This window comes from Garra rufa, chromosome 3 (assembly GCF_049309525.1).
Source record: "Garra rufa chromosome 3, GarRuf1.0, whole genome shotgun sequence".
NCBI classification, from domain to species: domain Eukaryota; kingdom Metazoa; phylum Chordata; class Actinopteri; order Cypriniformes; family Cyprinidae; genus Garra; species Garra rufa.
In genome coordinates this window covers 34,691,911-34,714,854 of record NC_133363.1, presented here as the reverse complement: position 1 = coordinate 34,714,854, position 22,944 = coordinate 34,691,911, and the positions used below count along the sequence as shown (strand labels likewise).

At 38.5% G+C, this 22,944-nt stretch overlaps 1 protein-coding gene across 1 annotated transcript in view; it reads left to right on the top strand.

The window, feature by feature from the left end:
• ptpn5 (protein tyrosine phosphatase non-receptor type 5) overlaps positions 1 to 21,438 on the top strand; it is a 34,867-nt gene extending 13,429 nt beyond the window's left edge. Inside the window, exons 4-15 of the mRNA XM_073835995.1 lie at positions 468 to 666; positions 2,749 to 2,859; positions 3,207 to 3,284; positions 3,460 to 3,698; positions 4,167 to 4,353; positions 4,438 to 4,522; positions 4,632 to 4,711; positions 6,045 to 6,182; positions 6,572 to 6,682; positions 15,110 to 15,270; positions 15,349 to 15,462; positions 17,078 to 21,438. Coding sequence (XP_073692096.1) covers positions 499 to 666; positions 2,749 to 2,859; positions 3,207 to 3,284; positions 3,460 to 3,698; positions 4,167 to 4,353; positions 4,438 to 4,522; positions 4,632 to 4,711; positions 6,045 to 6,182; positions 6,572 to 6,682; positions 15,110 to 15,270; positions 15,349 to 15,462; positions 17,078 to 17,171 — 1,566 coding nt within the window. The 5' untranslated portion in view covers positions 468 to 498 and the 3' untranslated portion in view covers positions 17,172 to 21,438. The remainder of the gene's footprint in view (positions 1 to 467; positions 667 to 2,748; positions 2,860 to 3,206; positions 3,285 to 3,459; positions 3,699 to 4,166; positions 4,354 to 4,437; positions 4,523 to 4,631; positions 4,712 to 6,044; positions 6,183 to 6,571; positions 6,683 to 15,109; positions 15,271 to 15,348; positions 15,463 to 17,077) is intronic.
• The last annotated feature ends 1,506 nt before the right edge of the window (positions 21,439 to 22,944 follow it).

Below are 22,944 nucleotides of genomic sequence, written 5' to 3'. Positions count from 1 at the left end.
ACCTGATAAAAGAATATGATTCCATACGGTCAACAGTTCTCATGTAATGCATAAAAAATAAAGCAGCAGACTAACAGTAATCATGCAAAATTAGATGGTGAATGTAATGTAATTAGAATAACGTCGCTCACTGCTGCTCAAATCTTTTTCTTAATGCTAATCATTATGGATCCTGTGATAAGACTGCTACAGTGCTGTTCACACTGTATATGGCATAACACCCCATGTTAGCGTTATGTCCGCTGCACTGTCTCATTTGCATAGTCCACCTCTAAATGTGTCATTCCTCCCACAGCAATGCCATGAATTATGAGACTGTACTGCAGAAGCCGTAGTGTACTACTCTGTGATTAGATTCAGCTGCATTGCTGCCATTGCTGCTTGCTTGCACTAAATTAGCCGTTTATTTAGCTTTTGCCATACATTTTTAGACACATTTTATTATCTTTGGCCTCTGTCTGTTTCAGCTGTTTAAAGACAGGACGTTTCAAGAGCAGCATGGCAGAAGCCCCTGTTGGAGAGGACGCACCCAAAGAGCAGGAGAGTGCCACCCCACTTACTCACGATCCCCTGCCAGGGGTTGGGCTTGCTCTGTGGGAGAGAGTATTGAAAGCAAGTGTTACAGCTGGTGCTTTCCTCCTGCTGTACACACTGTCTCAACTCACAGTGAGTTTATGCACATTTCTTAATTAATTAAAATATGACTCCTTAACACATGCATATCACACTTTATGCAGATGTGGATGTAAATTTTTATGGCTGTATGTGTGAGAGTGTTTCAGTTATGCCTGTGTTCTGGTTTTGTCTAAGTGGCAAATTTGGCTTTTCAGCTGAAAGGGATGGTTTCCCCAAAAATGAAAATTCTGTCATTAATTACTCACCCTCACCCGTAAGAGCTTTGGAACACAAATTAAGATATTTTTGATGAAATCCGAGAGCTTTCTGACTCTGCATAGACAGCAACACAACTGACGCAGTCAAGGCCCAGAAAGGTAGCGAAGACTTTGTTAAAATAGTCCATGTGACATCAGTGGTTTATTCCTATGAAGCTACAAGAATACTGTCTCTTTTAAGCAAAAGCTAAATAATTTTGGCTTTTTGTAACCGGGAATATTTTATTTTCAAAAAGGTTTTTGTCATGTAAATGGACATTAAAATAGTTGTGGTGTTGAATGTCTCTGTGTTTGAATGTGTTTGTGCATATAAGCATAGAAAAACAGGCTGTTCTGGGGTCTGCTGTGATCGACCCTACAGTCAATAACTGCACCACATGCCTTCCTGTCTGACAAACCAGCAAACAGCTGTGCAAGACTTATATATAATGTACACATAAACTACCATTCAAAAGTTTGGGGTTAGTACTTTTTATTTTTTAAAGAAATGAATACTTTTATTCAGCAATATACTTAATGCAAATAAAATTAATGCATAAACTTGATCAAGTGATAATAAAGTAATTTAATGTCACAAGAGGTATCTATTTCAAACAAATGCTGTTCTTTTGAACTTGCCAATCATCAAAGAATGTTGTAAAAATGTATTATGGTTTCCACAGTCTTTTTGTCGTAATCTGTATATTAGAATGATTTTTGATGGATCATGTGACACTGAAGACTGGAGTAAGACTGGAGGCTGCTGAAAAGTCAGATTTTCCCTCATTGGAATAAATTACATTTTAAAATACATGGTAATAGAAAATATTTATTTTAAATTTCAATGATTTAATTCAGCCGTGTTGAGTGTAAGTATGGAAGCCTGTTTTCGCCACTGAATTAAATATCTTAAAAAAGGTAATTGCAAGTTTTTATCTCACAACTCTGACTTTTTTCTCTCAATTGCGAGTTTACATCTCACAATTCCGACTTTTTTTTCTCAGAACTGTGTGATACAAACTCACAAATGTAACTTTTTTCTCAGAATTGTGTAATGGTCAGAATAGTGGATATTAACTCTCAATTGTGAGAAATAAAGTCAAAATTGAGAGACTTTTTCTCTCAAATGCTAGTTTGTATTTATACGAGTTTATATCTTGCAATTCTGACTTTATTTCTCAGAATTGTAAGTTTAAATCTCACAATTCAGTTTTTTTCTTGTAATTGCAAGTTTAAATCACGCAATACTGACTATAACTTGCAACTGCGAGTTTATATTACAATTTAAAAAAAGTCATAATGCGTAAACTCGCAATTGAGAAGAAAAGGTCAGAATTCTGACTTTTTTCTCACAAACGTGAATTTGTATTTCACATTTCTGACTTTTTCCTTGCAATTCTGAGTTTATATCTTGCAATTCTGACTTTATTTCCTAGAATTGTGAGTTTTTGCTTGCCATTGAGTTTATATCACGCAATACTGACTCTATAACTTGCAACTGTGAGTTTATATCACAATTCTGAGAAAAAAAAAGTCATGATACGTAAACTCGCAATTGAGAAGAAAAGATCAGAATTGTGAAATAAAATGTGGAAATTCCCTTTTTTATTTTTTATTTAGTGGTGGAAATGGGCTTCCATTCATATTTCAAATACATTAAAATAATCTTGCGCATCCAAACTTTTGAACAGTAGTGTTTTTGCGAAACAATAATCGTTTATTAATTTGAAATTACACTTTTGGTGTAACATGTTTAGTGATTCATATCCAATGTCTCATATCTTTCTTTGCCATCCCTAGTTGTTGATGTGGAAGTCACTGTTGTCTTTTGAAGGCTGTGTGTGTGATAATAAGTGTGTTTTGTTAATGTGTTCAGGGTTTGTGGGTGCTTTACATGCTGAATGGATACAGGGCTTTTCCAGCAGCACATAAAGTTTTGGATCTCCTTCAGTACATTCTCTCCACCAGTGATGCCTATGATCAACAGGTGACGGAGCTAGAACTGAAATGTGACCCTGGCTGTGAAAACCCACCTAAAGTCATTCTTTTTTATTTACTGTTTTCTACATAAAATCATCCTTCATAAGGTAAAGAACATTCAGTGAAAATGTAACCTTGATATCTTTAATATTGACTAAGCAAGGCCATGTCAAAGATTGAAATCATACTGAAATGAATGGCTGAAATCAAACTTTGATGCTTGTTATCTCATAATTATATTTTGAGACTTTAGCCTGGATTTCACAGACAGGGTCCCAAATATCTTCTCTGTCAAAACAGAAAGAAAAACACTGATGCGAAAGAGGATTTTATCATGTCGCTCATTGTCTGCAGATGGAGATATGGAGGGTGGAAAGCTTGTTGCCCCTCATAGCCACACTCTTCTTAGGTGTAGTCATCCTCGGTACTGGAGTGAGTATGTTCTAAATGTTTTTTTTTTTTTTTTTTACTCAAAGCTGTAGTTTAGCCTGTTTATACCATAACTTAATAAATAAGTGTCGCTGCAGCTGATTTAAAATGAACATGCACTCATTCCTTTGTGTAAAGCTTGAACTTTCCTTTTTCCCCCCTCTTGCTGTCACAACAGACGCTGTTCTGCATTAAAACCCTGGTGCCTGGCAACCCATCTTGCTTCCCTGACGACCGTCGTCAGTCCATGAGCAGGCAGCCCTCCTTTACATATTCAGAATGGACAGATGCTAAACAGGAGGATTTCTACGAGCTGGATGCTGTTCCGGAGACGCCTGTGTTTGACTGCTTTATGGACATGAAGACCGAAGCTGACCCTACCACTCTCACTGTCAAACCCGTGGGCTTGCAGGAAAGGTACGAAAATCTCACATCTGGATGCTTTGCATTTAATGTATATTACATCCTATAAATTATTAGTTGTTTGCTTTTAGAATATTCTATGATGGCTTTGACAGTTCAATTCAGTGTTTAATGTGACTGTGCTGAATATATTAATGAGAAAAGAATCATAAATACAGAAGTGGTGATGATGGAAAGGCTATCCACTTGTATTATCATTAAACATTGAAAAGCAGTTGTTTAATTTTTAAACGCAACTTTAAATAAATATTTCAACAACAGATGAATTTCATATTCTGAAGTGCAAAAAAAAAACAGAGACTATAAAATTTAAAAAAAAGTAAAGTAGTCAAAGTAGCTGTGACCTGTTCATACTTATTTTACAAGTTTTAATATAGAAAAACCTTTGAAAAACCCTTAATGCGTCTGAAATCACATTGTTTTACACTGGGGACATCAAACAAACGGTGTTGTGATTTCCAGGAGAGGATCTAACGTGTCGCTGACATTGGACATGTGCACCCCTGGTACTACAGAGCCCTATGGAGCGCTGCTGTCCCCTAGAGAGCAGAGCACACAGGAATACCTGCAGAACGCATCCAACCTGCTCACCCCCGAGGAGCTGCACAAGCGCGCACTGGACGACGCTGTACTACAGGCCGAGTTCTATGTGAGTATCACTCATCCATGTATGCTATAAAACAGCGATCGTAACATGACACGACTTCTCATCTTGTGATTCTTTTGGAAACAGGAAACACCCATGAACTTCGTGGATCCAAAAGAATATAATTTTCCTGGCGTGGTGAGGAAGAATCGCTACAAAACCATACTACCAAGTGTGTATAATACTCTGTGTACAGTAAAATGTGGAAATGGCTAAAGAGGTTTGTTATTGATGATATTGGCATGTCTTTGTATTTGTAAGATCTTACCTCTAAATTGCAGACACACATAGCAGAGTTTGCTTAAAAGCAAAAGAGGAAGGTGATTTTCTCGGCACCTACATCAACGCTAATTATTTGAAGGTGAGTGTGTGTTAGTATCATATGAAAGTCTTATTTTGCTTGTTGATGTAGTTTTTAGGTTGTTTTCTGAACAAATTAGTTTGTGATGAAAAAATATTAAAAAAAATTAGATATAGTAGTTCACCCAAAAATAAACATTCTGTCATTAATAAGACCTTCGTTCATCTTCGGAACACAAATTAAGATATTTTTGTATGAAATTCGAGAGCTTTCTGACCCTCCATAGCCAGCCACACAACTGACACATTCAAGACCCTGAAAGGTAGTAAGGACATTGATAAAATAGTCCATGTGACTATTCATCAGTGGTTCAAGGAACACTCCACTTTTTTGGAAATAGGGTCATTCTCCAACTCCCCCCCGAGTTAATAAGTTGCGTTTTACCGTTTTGAAATCCATTCAGCCGTTCTCCTGTTCTGCCGATATCATAGCTTAGCATAGATCATTGAATCCTATTAGACCAATAGCATCGCGTTCAAAAATGACCAACGAGTTTCGATATTTAACGGCTGAATGGATTTCAAAACGATAAAAATCAACTTATTAACTCGGGGGGAGTTGGAGAATGAGCCCATTACCAAATAAAGTGGAGTGTTCCTTTAATGTTATGAAGCTCTGGTATTTCATTAAAAATATCTTAATTTGTGTTCTGAAGATGAACAAAGGTCTTACGGGTTTGGAAGAACATGAGGGTGAGTAATTAATAACAGAATTTTCATTTTTGGGTAAACTATCCCTTTAATCAATTAGCATTGGATTTATTTTTGCAGTATTTCTGTAACATTGTCATTTGTCCTTTAAATTAATGTAATAAATGTAAAAGGCCTAAGGTTTTTTTTTATTTATTTTTTTACATTTTTAGCTAAGTAAAGCTTCTTTATGTCTTTTATGGTTTTACAGTTTTAGGAGACTGTAAAATGTTTCACAATTTTATGCGATTTTGCAGGTGTATGCACTATTTCTGATCACATAGAAATGCTATAGGCTAAAAGTAAAGGCTTTCTAATCAGCCATACAGTCTTAAAAATAAAGGTGCTTTAAAAGGTTTTTCACAGCGATGCCATAGAAGAACCATTTTTGATTCCACAAAGAACCATTCAGTCAAAGGTTCTTTAAAGAACCATCTCTCTTTCTTAACTTTTTATAATCTGAAGAATTTAGCCACAAAGAACCTTTTGTGAAACAGAAAGGTTCTTCAGATGTTAAAGGTACTTTATGGAACCATTTAGACATAAAAGGTTCTTCTATGGCATCGTTAAGCACCTTTATTTTTAAGAGTGTATATGGTTTTTAAAATTTGCTTCTTTGTTTCAATTTTGCTTTTTTCCTTTAGGGCTATGGAGGGAAAGAAAAGGCGTACATCGCTACACAGGGTCCGACTGTAAACACAGTGGGGGATTTCTGGAGGATGGTTTGGCAGGAGCGCTGTCCCATTATTGTCATGATCACCAACATTGAAGAAAAAAATGAGGTCTGTATATCCACACATATCACATGACTTTGATGAATCAGTCTTTCAATTAAACATCTTTGAGATATTTTAATTATTACTCTCATTAATTATCAGGGTTATGCAAGCTTGAATTACCACAAAATTGTTCTTGTCCAACCACTAGCGCTGTCACTATTTGATACTGAGCACAGACACAGGCTGAACATCAAACCACTTATGTTCCAAAATGCTTTTTGTAACTTTAGGTAACAAACTTTAGGTGACTATTAGGTAAAGATTGGGGTTTATTTTGACTCTTTACGTGCCTTGGAATATTTAGGTGAATTTTAGTGAGTTCATGAATCATGAACAGAATTTGTCTTAAACGTGTGTGTGTGTGTGTGTGTGTGTGTGTGTGTGTCCCACAGAAATGCACAGAATACTGGCCAGAGGACAGTGTCATCTGTGAAGGTATCGAAATCACTGTCAAACAGGTCATCCAGGCAGATGACTACAGTCTAAGGATTTTCACTGTGAAGGTTTGTTTTGTGTTTGAATGTGTGTGTGTGTGTGTGTGTGTGTGTGTGTGTGTGTGTGTGTGTGTGTGTGTGTGTGTGTGTGTGTGTGTGTGTGTGTGTAAACATAGAAGAGTTTTTATTGCGAGGAACAGGTTTGAGTTTGATGCATCATGTGATTATGTCCAGGATGTTTAAGTTGAGTTGCATTTTTACTGTTTTCTATGCAAACTAATAACTAAAGGAGTCTTAATGTGTTAACTTAGAAATAGTTCACCCAAAAATGAAAATTTGATGCTTATCTGCTTACCCCCAGGGCATCCAAGATGTTGGTGACTTTGTTTCTTCAGTAGAACACAAACTGAAAAGGAGTTCTCAGGAATTAGCAGGAATGCCTAGGGAGCTAGCTTGAAGCCAGTGGGGCTGTCGGTAAGAACAGCAGAAGAACAGTCTAGTCACATCCCATTTAACTTTCTTTATTTGCACAAGCAAGGAGGATTCGTATACAAAGAGTTTGTGCGTGTGGTTTCTACAGGGGGACAGAAATACAAAGCTTCAGTAACCAACAATTTCAATGAAACAAATAACTAAACAGAACATAACAAGCATGAAACACCTTTTAGGTCAAACTTAAGTCAAAACAAACACTTACATGTTCAAGTACGCACACGTAGGAAAAATACAATGAGGAACAAAGCTCAGTCCTCTGCAGAGTTCAGCCACATGTAACAAAGGGTGCAAGCTGTGGGCACAGGTGCAGCTAATAAAGCCATGTTAAGACAGTTCTGATTGGCTTACGATTGGGTGGGTGGAGCTTGGGGCTGACGAGCTGAGAGGGGTGTGAAACTATCTTGAGGTGACAGCTTAGGGAAACAAAACTTCTTAACAGCCGCCCCCAAATTTGTAATGCAAATTTGACAATTCAGGGGGGATCAGGTATAGGGAGAGGTATAAGGTGGGTAATGGGCCTTGTGTATATCCTGCCCTTGGCTTGGACATCAGCAACCCTATAACGGCCATCCTTGCTGGGAAGGAGGGAGAAGACTTTGCCCACTGACCACTGGGATCGAGGAAGTTGAAGATTGAGAATCAGGACAACCGGGTTAGGTTGCCGGTTAGGATTGTCGGTACTCCATTTCCGTCTGGCCTGAAGAGAGGGGAGGCAATTCCTGAGGAAACGAACCCAAAAATGATCAGAAATGATTTGACTATAATGCCATTGACGGTGCCTGTACAGCTCAGAGTCTGGGTATGTTACGAGAGGAAGGGAAGTATCATGCCGCCCCATCAGCAGCAAGTTAGATGTCACAGGGTCAGGATCAACAATGTCAGATGGCACGTAGCCTAAAGGCTTGGAATGTAGAATGCCTCGAGTTTTAATCTTCTGCTTGACCAGAGTTGCCTGAAGGTTAGGGGTTAGGGATTGATAAGCTTCCAGTAGTTCTTTATTGCCTACAACAAAGTTGGTACCTCTGTCAGAGGCAGGATAAATGACATCAGGGAGTAAATCACTACTCTTACTTAACTTTTCACATACCCAAATGAGCCCTGATGCTGGGTCAAACTTAGGGCTTGAAGGTAGAAGGGGCGTTTGGATTTGAAGGCAGGCCAAATCATTTCTAAACGAATCCATCTGATCTTGTCTCAAGATGTCCGACTCTGCATCACAGTAGCTTTCTGCTGATGGAGGATTTGCCGCCCCATGAAGGGAGGTAGCCATACAGTCAAGGGGGTCTTGGAAGGTGACAAATTGACTGAGGTCAGGGATGGAGGAGTATGGACATAGGATGCCATCTGCAGGTATTCTGATAGTTTGGGTCTCAAGCTGATGCATTGCCTCTTGATCCGGTTTAGACTGAACCACCGCTTTCATACTTGTCTGAGGTAGTGCATCCAACTGCAATGGCTTCTGTACACTGTGGCAGATGTCATCAGGTATGCACTTAAAGGAGATATAATGAAAGTGAGTGGAGGGCAAATAAGTGAGATCTCTTACAGGACCCTGCAGTGTCCAGCCAAGCCGGGTCTTGATTGCTACAGGGGCTCCAGGAGGTCCCATATTCACTGGTTGCATTGGGGTAATCAGGTGAGTTTGATCAGCCCCTAAAAGGAGTAAGGGTCTGACTTTATTAAGCTGTTGAAGAGGAAGCTGACGAAGGTGAGGATAGCGTCGCTGGAGAGATTTTACAGGGTGAGAATGTTCGGACAAGGATAATTGATCAGCAGTGAAGGCTTGACTAATGACATAGGACTTATTTGGATGAGCTTTAGGAGTGAGGGTAAAGGATACCATAGCTCCATGAAGAGTCTGAACATCCTGTCTCACAGTTCTTAGCTTCAGACTCTCAGGTTTCCCTTTTAACTGGAGTGCTTGGGCAGCAGGGTGCAGGAGGAGAGTTCTTTCGGACCCATCATCCAGTAAGGCATAAGTGTCTATGGACTGGTTTCCATTGTGCAGGGTCACTTCAACTACCTTCAGTAATACTTTATTGCAATCACTAGGATGGTCAAGACATAAATTCTGCACTTGCCTCTGGTTAATGGTGCATAGGATGTGTAGGTGATTCCCATTACACTGACTGCAGCGCCCCTTCAGATCACATTCATTCGCATAGTGATCTCGTGCACATCGCCAACAACGTCTCTGTTCCCTGATCCAGTTAGCTCTCTGGTCTTTGGTGAGTTGGAGGAAATCACCACACTTACTAACATGATGTTCAGCAGAGCTGCAATAAGCACACACAGGGCATCGTTTAGATGAGGTGTTGGGAAGAGGCGGAGTAACTTGAAGTGGAGCAACTTGGGCTTTAGAAGAGGTCACATGTGAGGTAGTTTTAGCACCATAGAGTACAGTTGTACCACTTACTGGGTGAAAGGGTGGAAGCCTCTGCCGCATAGGCGGAGTTATTCTTTCCCTTCTGGGCTGACAACGGGCTTCTTGTTGTAGCCAGTTGGAAAAATCTAGGAGGTTATAGGTAAGGGAACCTGATCTACTCAAACTTATACATCTCTTAAACTGGCAGAACTGTTCATGAGGAAGCTTCTCTAAAAGCCGCTCAACATGTGAACCACAGGTAAGTTCAGCGAGCCCTTCAGAGCCCATGGACTGGAGGAGGCCAACTAATGCCTGAACTCTAAGGGAAAATTGGGCTAGGGCTCTACCATCACCCATGTGGATAGCAGGCATCTCCATAATAGCTCGAAGCTCCCTCAAAGCAAGTTGTCTAGGTTGACCATAACGCTCATCAAGGGCCCGTACAGCTTGAGTGTAAGGATCTGGGGCATAAACATAAGCCAACGCAAGTCTTCTTGCCTGGTCTACCTTTAGATGATCCAATAAGATGTGGTATTTATACTGCTCTGACTCTCCTGGATCTAACAAGTTGGATAGGGCCATCTTTAAAGGGATAGTTCACCCAAAAATGAAAATTTGATGTTTATCTGCTTACCCCCCAATGCATCCAAGATGTAGGTTACTTTGTTTCCTCAGAAAAACACAAACGAAGATTTTTAACGAAAACCGGTGCAGTCTGCCAGCCTTATCATTGACCTGGATGGGCACCAGACCTTTAAAAGTAAACAAAAACATGCACAGACAAATCCAAATTACACCCCGCGGCTCGTGATGATACATTGATATCCTAAGACACGAAACGATCGGTTTTTGTGAGAAACTGAACAGTATTTATATCATTTTTTACCTTTGATACACAGCCACGTCCATCTGTCATGTGCACGAGTTTGGCATCAGTCACGTCAAATGAGCACGCGCTCTAGCGTAGAATACGCAAACGCCGGAAGCGATCTGTCGCCTGTATACGACACTCATTGTTTACACAGTGCACAGAGATTGTGTGTATAGCGGCTATTCAAAATGGTAATTACTTGCGCGTATCCTGATTGTTTAAACCGATTTAAAGCTAAAAGATTACGTTAGTTTGCGCAAACTCATCCGGGACTTTTCCCCGATTTCCCCTTACGACGTTTGCGTATTCTACGCTAGAGCGCGTGCTAATGTGACGTGACTGATGCACAAGACAGATGGATGTGGCTGTGTATCAAAGGTAAAAAATGATATAAATACTGTTCAGTTTCTCACAAAAACCGATCGTTTCGTGTCTTAAGACATCAATGTATCGTCACGAGCCGCGGGGTGTAATTTGGATTTGTCTGTGCATGTTTTTGTTTACTTTTAAAGGTCTGGTGCCCATCCAGGTCAATGATAAGGCTGGCAGACTGCACCGGTTTTCGTTAAAAATCTTCGTTTGTGTTTTTCTGAGGAAACAAAGTAACCTACATCTTGGATGCATTGGGGGTAAGCAGATAAACATCAAATTTTCATTTTTGGGTGAACTATCCCTTTAACATCAAGTACTGGCTTTCGTCCTCCCTAGTGAGATCAGGAAAAGAAGGACCTTCTACCCTCCTATAGCTTGACTGCAGGGGGGCAGTTGGAGGAACTAGATGACTTAAAGGGGGAGCATATGTCAGGTGGTGAGGTTGCACATTGCTCGTTGGCTGAGCGGAGTAAGACATAACACCAGGCAGTGGTTGACTTGGCAGTGTATAGGCTGGGTAGATGGGGTGATATGAGGCCGGTACTTGAGATGTTGCAGCAAACTGACCATGACTGGAAGGGTGCATGGGCTGCAAGGGCTGAGGCTCAGGTTGGACAAGAGAGGCATGGCTTACAGGAAGCTGCACCTGAAGTCGAGGAGGACTATGGTTACCTGTAATCTGAGAGGATTGTAGTGTTACTACTGGCTAAAGGTGGTGAGATGCAGTAGGAAACTGGATATGACCAGAAGGATGCGTGAGCTGCAACAACTGTGGCTTAGATTGGGTAGGAAGTGCATGGCTTCCAGGAGAAGGAAGTTGTTGCTGAGGCAGAAGAGGAGGACTACTCTTAAGCATACATTGCTGGATTAATTTCCCCTGATTTCTTACTTCTTCTATCAGTTGCTTTAGTAGTGCCGTCTGAGCATCAGGAACAGGAGCTATTGGAGAAGTATTTTGGCATTCAGTGGTTAGTACTCTCTCAGATGGAACAGGTGAGTGAGAACGTGGAGAATATGGAATGCCCTCCTGAGTGCCTTCCTCCATAGATGGTTCTGGCTCCTCTGAATCATCCTCAGACTCATTTCTCCAGGGTTGATAATTAGGACCTGTACCAGGCATATCTGCAGAATGAAGAGGTTGCTGCTTTTCGTGGGCGCTCATGCAGAGACAATGAGGGCAGGGAGTGACTAGACATGTCCACTGATCATCAATGACGTTCCGGCTCGAAGGACCATGAAAAGGAGTTCTCAGGAATTAGCAGGAATGCCTAGGGAGCTAGCTTGAAGCCAGTGGGGCTGTCGGTAAGAACAGCAGAAGAACAGTCTATTCACATCCCATTTAACTTTCTTTATTTGCACAAGCAAGGAGGATTCGTATACAAAGAGTTTGTGCGTGTGGTTTCTACAGGGGGACAGAAATACAAAGCTTCAGTAACCAACAATTTCAATGAAACAAATAACTAAACAGAACATAACAAGCATGAAACACCTTTTAGGTCAAACTCAAGTCAAAACAAACACTTACATGTTCAAGTACGCACACGTAGGAAAAATACAATGAGGAACAAAGCTCAGTCCTCTGCAGAGTTCAGCCACATGTAACAAAGGGTGCAAGCTGTGGGCACAGGTGCAGCTAATAAAGCCATGTTAAGACAGTTCTGATTGGCTTACGATTGGGTGGGTGGAGCTTGGGGCTGACGAGCTGAGAGGGGTGTGAAACTACCTTGAGGTGACAGCTTAGGGAAACAAAACTTCTTAACACAAACGAAAATGTTTAACTCAAACTGTTGCAGTCTGTCAGTCATATAATGGCAGTCAATGATTAACAAATCTTTAAGAGTAGAAAAACATACACAGACAAAACCAAATTAAACCCTGCAGCTTGTGACGATACATTGAGGTCTTAACACACAAAATGATCGGTCTGTGCAAAAAACTAAACAGTATTTATATCATTATTTACCTATGATCCACCGCAATGTTCTACTCTCCTGAGCTCATTCACAACAGCCGGCACGTGATGCGCCAACGTGATCTGCCATAGTACATTCACACGCGGAAACAATCTGCCATGGGTACAAGTCACTCATTGTTTACATAGTGCATATTGGCCTCTCAAAATGGTAATTACCTGTGCATATCCTGATTCTGGCAACCGATTAAAAACTAAAAGATTACGTTGCCTTGTGTGAACTCATCTGGGAGTGTTGACTTTTCACCAACTAACATTGACGTGTCGCATGTGGCTGATGTGAACGCGCTCCACACAGCTGAACGTTCCGGTGGATCATAGGTAAATAATGATATAATTACTGCTCAGTTTCTTGCACAGACCGATCTCTATGTGTCTCAAGACCTCACTGTATCATCATGAGCCACAGGGTTTTGTCTGTGTATGGTTTTTTTTTTTTTTTACTCTTAAAGATTTGGTAACCATTGACTGTCATTATACGACTGACAGACTGCAACAGTTTGAGTTAAAAATCTTCGTTTGTGTTCTACTAAAGAAAAAAAGTCACCTACATCTTGGATGCCCTGGGGTAAGCATTTTTGGGTGAACCATCCCTTTAACAGTTAACAGAGAATGTTTTGTATATATATTTTATTGGTTGCCAAGCACCATGGTATGTATTGTGTTTTTTATTTTTATTATTAAATTTGGCAAAATGATACCTTCTGAAAGAGTAGATTTTTGACACATTTTAAAGTTACGATAAAACAAAGTTAATAATAGGAAGGCTGCATTTTGGTAATGTTTTGGTCTGTTAAAATAAAATGTGGCATATGTCATTGTGACCATGACCTGAGGGTAACACTGCAGTTTAGTGACAGCGCCACCTACTGGTTAATATTGCATTACAACATTGCAGTAACACTGAATTTGTTTACAGCCAATGAAAGACAAGACAACTGACTGTATCATATTTCGCACCCTCTGAAGTTGAATTCAGAGAACAAAGTGAAACTTGAGTAATGCAGATTAAGTGCTATGTTTAAAAGCCATCACTTTTTTATTCAGTGTTTTTTTTACAGTTTACAGTACTTTTTTATTATCTTATACTTATTTATTTATTAGGAATAATCCCTTGAGATGTACAATCTCGTTTTCAAGGGGTCCCAACATACAGTGTAAAACAACACAAAACATAAATACAAATAAACATATTAATACATAACACACATTTACAGTCTAAGAGTCTAACCTCCTGAGCTAAGTTTGTGTGAAAGAGAAGAAAGATAAGAGGGACAGAAAGAGAGAAGTCCAGCTTGAGCGCAGTCTTTTTTTGCTTCTAAGTATGTTTTCTACTGTTTCCTCTGGAGGCATGGCTGTCATGGCAACAAATATTCTTAGCAATGCAGTGTTTCACATAATTGAAGGAAATGTAGTTAATCACAAAATCTGTGTAAGATATCTTAAAGAGATATATCAAACAATGTGTACATGTGTTAGTATGGGCATCATTTATTAATTTGGCTAGACCCTTTTCACTCGAGCATGAGCCCCAGTAAAATATATATACCAATATTAGTATTATATTATACCAACCTGATAACCATTTTCCCTGTTAATATTTCAGCAGTCATGTTGTGTGTTTTCGCTCAGTTGTTTAGAATCAGAATTAACCATTTGTGAATTAATCACTATTAATCTATTCAGTCAAATAGGTTTGCAAAAAGGTCTTAATGATTGATTTTAATTAATTCGGACAGCACCACAGTACTATAGAAGGTTAGAAATGTTCCTGTGTGTACATGTGTTAAGCAGGGTACAAACTATATGATTTATCAAAAGTCCTTTACAATTGTTGCTTGCTAGACTGTACAAACATGATCCCAGGTATAAAGATGATGAAAATGCTGTCATTAATTACTCACTTTCTGCTTTCTGACTCTGCATAGACAGCAACACACGATCAAGGCCCAGAAAGGTAGTAAGGACATTGTTAAAATAGTTGATCTGACATCAGTGGTTCAACCTTAATGTTATGAAGCTACGAGAACACTTTTTGTGCACAAAGAAACAAAAATAATGACTTTATTCAGCAATTTCTCTTCTGTATAAGTCTCCACCACCAAGTTCCACGAAACATTTAGTTGCATTGCTGTCAATGGAGGTTCAGAAAGCTCTAGGATTTCATAAAAAATATCTTAATATTAATGCCGGAGATGAACAAAGATCTTATGGGTTTGGAGCGATTAATGACAGAATTTTCATTTTTGGGTGAATTAATCCTTTAAACTAGTGATCAAAGACTGTTGACTCTTTGAATAAGAGGAATCTTGTAGGATTTGCAAATTCGTCTCAGCCAAATCGTGGTCAGATTTATAGAGTGTGCATCCAGTGTGAACTGCAAATGTGCATTAACATGTTGGTAAATGTCTATGTGTGTAGAGTGAGGGTGAGGAGCGCACTCTCAAACAGTACTGGTACACATCCTGGCCAGATCAGAAAACTCCAGACAAGGCCCCACCTCTTTTGGATTTGGTTAGGGAAGTGGAAGAAGTGAGGAAACAGGCTCCGCCCAACAGTGGCCCTGTCATTGTCCACTGCAGGTAACACACACTTCTCAAAAAAATTGACAGTAAAAAGATAAAGCTCATATATTTAAACACCATTTTCTCTACTTATAGTGCAGGGATTGGACGCACTGGTTGTTTCATTGCTACCTCCATCTTGTGCCAGCAGCTAAGCAATGAAGGGGTGGTTGACATCCTAAAGACCACCAGCCAGCTACGCTTAGACAGGTAAAACATATATGTGACCCTGGACCACAAAACCAGTCTTAAGTCGCTGGGGTATATTTGTAGCAATAGCCAAAAATACATAGTATGGGTCAAAATTATAGATTTTTCTTTTATGCCAAAAATCATTAGGAAATTAAGTAAAGATCATGTTCCATGAAGATTTTTTTGTAAAATTCATACTATAAATATATCAAAATGTAATTTTTGATTAGTAATATGCATTGTTAAGAACTTAATTTGGACAACTTTTAAGGTGATTTTCTCAGTATTTAGATTTTTTTTGCACCCTCAGATTCCAGATTTTCAAATAGTTGTATCTCGGCCAAATATTGTCCTATCCTAACAAACCATACATCAGTAGAAAGCTTATTTATTGAGCTTTCATGTGATGTATACATATCAGTTTTGTCAAATTTAACCTTATGACTGGTTTTGTGGTCCAGGGTCACATATACTATACCAGTGCTATTCAGTGGTGTTCTGAATGTGTTCTGTTTTTTTTTTTAAATAAAATGTGAATTAATGTCCCAGTCACATTTTCTTGGTTAAATAAACATTACTTAAACTATCAGAAAAAAATATATATTTTATATTTTTACATAACAATGTAATGAATATTCTATTTATTAAAGACAAGTATGAATCTCATCAAGTTAGTGTTTTTAAGCGTTTTACATTTTTTTCCAAAAAATAATTTAAGGCAGTAACACTTTAAACAATATATTATCTTGGTGAACGTATGTTCAGCTATTTTTTTTAATAGTTAACTATTTTACAATTTTTCGGATCATCAGCCATCAAAGCTCAGTAAATATTGGTCACAGACACTGAGATTTACTTTAAATTTCACCAAACTGATTACTCACTAAAAACTCCCACAAATCATGTTTTCATGTCATTTTAAGTCTATTTTGATGTAATAAAGTGGTTATATGTAAGTGTGTGAGTTGTTTACTTACTTTTTTAAATTAGTTTTCCCATTAACGCCATTATATCACTCATTCAGACTTATTCATGAACACTGAGCGTGCACAAACACACGAAGCGGGACCTATTACATGTACCAATCACAACTGATCATATCGTGATGGAGGCATTGCCTCTTCTCACGTGACTTTCCCCCATTCATTCTCAGCTACCCCCCACCAAACTCACCGGACGCTTTAGGGGTTGGGTTAAAACTCAATAGGCTCAGGGGAGGCAAGAGCGGACTCACGCTGTAACTCATGGACAATGTTTCTTTAGAAAAACAAGTGATTTATAAACGTTTTATTGTTATATTTTGTAATAATGGCATTGTTTCATTTTTGTACTTTGAATTTTTTTCTCATCCAATATTTTGAGGAGACACTGCCTCCCTTGCCTCCTCTGAGGAAACACCCCACTACTATACATTCTTTTAAACACAAGTGTCAGTGTGAGTACGGAGACAGCAGCAGAATAAACGTTAGCTGTTTGGCCTCAGTGGTATCCGGGCCAACCTGAAGTCATGGAGAAAAATCCTCGCAAGACCTGTTGGTGTTACATTAGGCTATTGCTAAGTGCTAAGTTGGATTGCTGGATGCTATTAAGCACATTAACAGTGGGTCTCATGTCTTTGTTGTTGTGCTTTTAGAGGCGGCATGATCCAGACAGCGGAGCAGTATCAGTTTGTTCATCATGTACTAAGCCTGTACGAGAGACAGCTTCGGAAGACCTCAGAAGAGTAAAGCCTCCATGAGCGCACAACCTTCACACCACTCCTCACAGAGCAGTTGACCTTCATCCGAACACATGAGGCAGGGACTGACCCTCAGTACCTCAAGTCTCATGTCTTCAAACACAACAGAAGTTTAGTTTGAATGTCTTTTAGGAGCATACCTAATATTAGATTTTAGAAATCTCCAATAACTAAATCCCACATCAATACACCAATCAGTTATTAAATATACTTTGTCTTTATTCTTTACCATAACAGTAACACAACAAGCGGTCAGTTAAATCATACACAAGTATCACCCACATAATAACACTCACCAGTGCTCAAACATGACAATGTTTGTATGCGTATGCAGTGGTATGAACATAATAACAAGCAGACACCAAGGCCTCCATTTATGATGTAAATTTAACATTAGGTTTAGGGACCTCTTCAATTTCTGAGCCTACAAATACAGCAATTTTCCTTTTACTGCTAAGACATTTTTACAGGATTTGTCGCAACTCAATGTTGCGTGTCTCACATGTTGAAAGATCAACCTCTTGGCAATCTGAACCGTCAGTATGTATGTATGTATGTGTGTGTGTGTCGCAGAAACAGAAGGAGAGAGAGAGGTAATGTTTACTATGTGTTCGATGATTATCAGACTTTAACTCCGGATGTGTGGTCGGTCTCTATAAGAGGTTAGCCTACCACATTTAATACAAAATGGCCTTAATATGTGTCTTTCTGTTCGTACTGGGGTCTGTATGGTTGTGTGTAAATGTTGTCAGGCAGAGCTAAAGGCAGTGTGGTGTTACAGCCTGTCTTCGTCTCATTCGGTAAGACTGAGAGAGGGACAGAGACTGATCTAAGTACAGAATGATGTACATTTTCCCTCAGCATACCTTTGCCTTCGGTTTGCGTGTTGTCGGACGCTATATCGTGTGAAACCTTTTAGTTGGACTCTAAAAAGCATTGATGCTGCACCTCAAGGTTTTATGTATCAAAATGCCGAAACACTGTATCCGACTAATGTTAAATTTGTAAATCACAGCTTGTATGAATAGCAGAAATCATGACAATGGGACATATATAGTTGTGATGTTTTTTGCTAATTTCTGTTTATTTGATGAGCTCGTTTTACTCTGGTTACATTTAACATTGTTTATATGTGGGTCTGCGTATCTGATTAGTTCCGATGTATAATCAGTATTTGCCCGAGTTGGCAGCTCGTACAGCTTTGCTGAGACTTGCAGTTTGCATGAGCAAGTACATTTTGAACTTCTTTTTAATTATGAGCAAGGAAATGTTTCAATTACAAGCAGACATCTGTGTGTGATTATGTGCAAAAGCTTCTGATACAGCGGAGTGTCTGCTGTTGGAATAAGCATCTTCGGTCGACGGTCTCATGTGATCCAGCTGGACGTACCAATGTAAGTTCTCCTCTGAATTTCTTTAGACAGTACTGCTACCACCCTAATTGTCTCCAGTTGTTCTCGGGCTAGTCATATGTCCTCAAAATGATGTTTCCTTCCAGGCTACTCTGAGCTGAAATTAGGAAGTTTACAGAAGCTTGAAAACACCTCCTTGTTACACAAGAGATTGTACTTTCTTTCTTTTTTTAAGTGTTGTTAGTTCAAGGCCTCATGATAGTTTGCCAGAAATGAGAATGACTTTCATTCACGTGCTTTAATCGCTGCTGTTATAGTCTTTTTATTATTGCAGAACTGCTTTCGTGTTTTAGTTGGTACTGAGTAAGTGATTTTATTATTTGTTTTTAATGAACTGACATATTAGTCCTATTTATTGAAAGAGTTTTGTCTCTGTTTTTGTGCTGTTATTACACTGCCAAAGACTGTAGTGATTGGTCCATATCGCAAAACCTGAACAATCCTAATTCTATATTTACAAACTTTGAAAACTGACGTTTTAACACCAACATGTGGAATTGTATACATGTATGAAACCAGCATTTATATATTTTTAAAGTGAAAAATCTGAAGTCCCACTGTAAAACCTGTTCTCTCACTTACTCAACCTTTCTTTGAACAGTTTGTCGTACTTTAATTGCGTTGCATGTTAGCCTTTTATTTTGTGCCATTTTTTTTGCTTCCTTTTCAGAGGGCTGCTGACACTGAATCTTCATACCTGCAAAACACTAGTGAAGTACTTTATGATTTGCAAATTATTATTTTTAATTATGCAGTATACACACTAGCACTTATAAGTTTGGGGTCTGTAAAATTGTATTGTTTTTGAAGGAAGTCCCTTATGTTCACAGAGGTCACATTTATTTGATCAAAAATACAGTAGAAAGGAAAATGTTATTTATTCCTGTGATGGAAAAGCTGAATTTTCAGCAGCCATTACTCCAGTCTTCAGTGTCACATGATGCTTCAGAAATCACTGATATGCTGATTTGGTGCTAAAGTAATATTTCTTATTATTGTGCTACTAGGTATTTTTGTGGAAACCACAATACATACATTTTTCAGGAATCCTTGATGAGTAGAAAGAACAACATTTATTTGAAATAGAAATCTGTTGTAACACTGTGAAAGTCTTTACTGTTTATTTTGATCAATTTAATGCATCCCTGCTAAACAAATCTTACTAACCCCACATTTTTAAAGGGTAGAGTATGTTATCCATCTCTATCATTTTGTGGAGCTAGTTATGTTAAACATCTGTGCCTTGCATCCAGCCAAACAGCTACATTTTTCCCACCTGAGATCTTTTATCTTAGACAGCATATGAGTACATAGTTCTTGTCCCTTAGTGTGAAACTGATGCAAAACTGATCTTGTGAGGTGCAAGTGAGTGAGAAAACAGGTTTTTGTTATCCACAATGATTAATTTACTCCTTTAGAGGAATGTAAATACGAGCTCTTTACAGCATTTATGTCAATTATCACAGAAAATATTTGACTTATCACTGTGTTTTTCTTTTAAAAAACACAAAAGTCAGAGTTTTGACAAAATCGCTTGCTGACAATCTTTCAGTGACTGGTGTAGCCTGTAAAAGCGTTCACTTTCACACGTTATGTGTAAGCATGGAGCAACTGTTCATCTACCTAGAAAAGTATTTTCTGAGGTAATCACTATAATGGCACAAATGCTGTGGATGGCGCATAGATGTATTCAAATCAGAACATTCCTTAGAGGAATCGTTTTTGAAATGTTGAACCAAATCTCTGTGTGTCTGTTACATGCTGTTTGCCCTGATGGCCGTTTACTGGTTTTCTATTTCCAAGAAAGTCATCAAACTTGTCATTTTCAGGGCTGTATGTTTTAGGTCAGTGAATTTATCCACCGTGAGGAAATATAATTTAAAGTAAATCAGGCTGTTAGTAGATTAATCACCATTGATCACATAAATGAATCCTGTTTTCATTAATTGATTATTTTAATGCATGCACCAAACACGATCAGGGTCACATTAAATGATTTCATGTTAGAATCAATGTTACAGTTCATAGACTGAGAGAAGGGCCAATATAGCAGTTTAGAGAAGTCATACCCCTCCCCCAGCTCACTGCCCACTCACTCTCAGTCGGACCCCACTTCCTACAGAACACTCCATCTGTCGGGCCCCGTCTGTGTTGCCAGAGAAGAGTAACAGACACACAGGCACCAGTAAACAAGTATATCATTATATCATACACACAAATTAGATCCTGGGCCAAACTAGCTTGGATTAGATCCATGTAACAGTGATTTTTAATATATTTAAAAGAGAGTGTGCTGTTTTATGTTTAAATGGATTTTAATTTAATCATCGTGAACGACTCACTACCAGCATAGTATGTCTTTATGCACTACTGTACAAAGCTAAAACAAGCACAAAGATGAAATACTGATTTTATGAATGTGAATGCAGAGGCTTGTGCCTCGGCTGTCTTAATTGCTCATATATTTCAATGCCACCTGAGTATTTGAGTATTTTGCTTCTTCATTTCACTTAAAATATTTTCAAGATTTTTATTTTCAGGAAACCATGTGTTGATCAGTGTTTTAATATTTTCTGCTTATTTATTGTCCTGTGGTTTTGGTTGAAAAGTTTGGCACCGCCCCCTCGATCTCAAAAAAAGAAGAAATGTTTTGCTTTCATTTTAATCCTGTTCTATAGTGAAGTAGATGTGGTTTGAAAATTCGATTTGCCTCATTGCTTTCGTATTGTTCCTCTGCTGTTGAATCCAAATAGAATGTAACATGACTAAGTTTACAATATCATGGCTTGTATTATTGGTATAAGCTTTAATTTTTAAATAAAAATACCTTTCTGTTAATCAGGACTATGGGCTGATTGGACTTTGATTGACATGAAGACAAGATGTCATCTCGTAAGACCTTTATTCATCTTCAGAACACAAATAAGATATTTCTGATGAAATCCGAGAGCTTTCTGACCCTGCATAGACAGCAGCGCAACTGACATGTTCAAGGCCCAAAAAGTGGTTCAACCGTAATGTTATGAAGCTATGAGAATACTTTTTGTGCACAAAAATAACAACTTAATGCAACAATTCTTCTTCTCTGCGTCAGCCTAGCCACATTTTGGAGATTATCTTGATGCATGGACGTGCTTTTCTCACATATAAACAGAATGCTGCTGACGAAGAATACACTTGCACTGTGCTTGGTTTACATTTAGAAGACATGTGTGAGCACATGCATCGTGATACTCTCCAAAATGGCGCACTGATCACTGAATCACTGATTTTCTCACTGTTCTTGGTAGCTTTCTGGACCTTGACATGGAAGGATCCTTGCTGTCTTTGGAGGGTCAGAGAGCTCTTGGATTTCATTAAAAATATCTTAATTTGTGTTCTGAAAATGAACGGAAATCTTACGGTTTTGGAACGACATGAGGGTGAGTAATTATTGACAGAATTTTAATTTTTGGGTGAACTAACCCTTTAAGGTATGATGAAATCTGAGAGCTTTCTGACTCTGTATAGACAGCAATGCAACTGCCATGTTCAAGGCCCCAAAAGGTAGAAAGGACATTGTTAAAATAGTCTATGTGACATCAGTGGTTCAACCTTAATGTTATGAAGCTACAAGAATACTTTTTGTGCACAAAGAAAACAAAAATAACTTTTTTCAAGAGTTTCTTCTTTTCTGTGTCAGTCTCCACAGCATTATTGAGAGCACATTAACACATACATGTGGGGCTGCTGACGCAGGAGCCAATGTCATGGTTTTCCTCTTTCTACTCAAGTTGAATCAAGATATTTCATTCATATACATTAGGTTATAATTAAAAGCATATCTGCAAATCCACAGCACATCTGTGCAGTCTGTTTCTAAAGCTGTCAGGAACTAGCCTTTTTCTGTATTAGCATTTCTCAACCAGCAGAAGGTGCTAGAGCCACAATACAGACATTTGCCAAGTGATGAAAACCCTCAAGTTTTATATGACAGCTTAGCTAGTGATAATAAGGGGTTTTCATACTTCCTGATGATTAGTAAAATATGCATGATAAAATCAAAATGTTTTGGTTCTATTTGTTAAATTACTCCATTCTGAGATTTCCATCATCCCTGCTTTAACTGCATTTCTTTCACTTTATTAGCTTATAAGGTGTTATTGATTTATTAATCGTAAATTAGAATAACAGTCATAAATGATATTGTTTTTATTGAGTAATACACAATGGTACACCCGCATTACATTGGTAAGTGTTGTTGATTAGGCTGTGATTAAGTTTGCACATGTGTTTTATCGTTTCCCCTGGTCACACTGACATCTGAAAACACTATTTTCTCTTTTCATTATTCTGCAAGTAAATATTTAA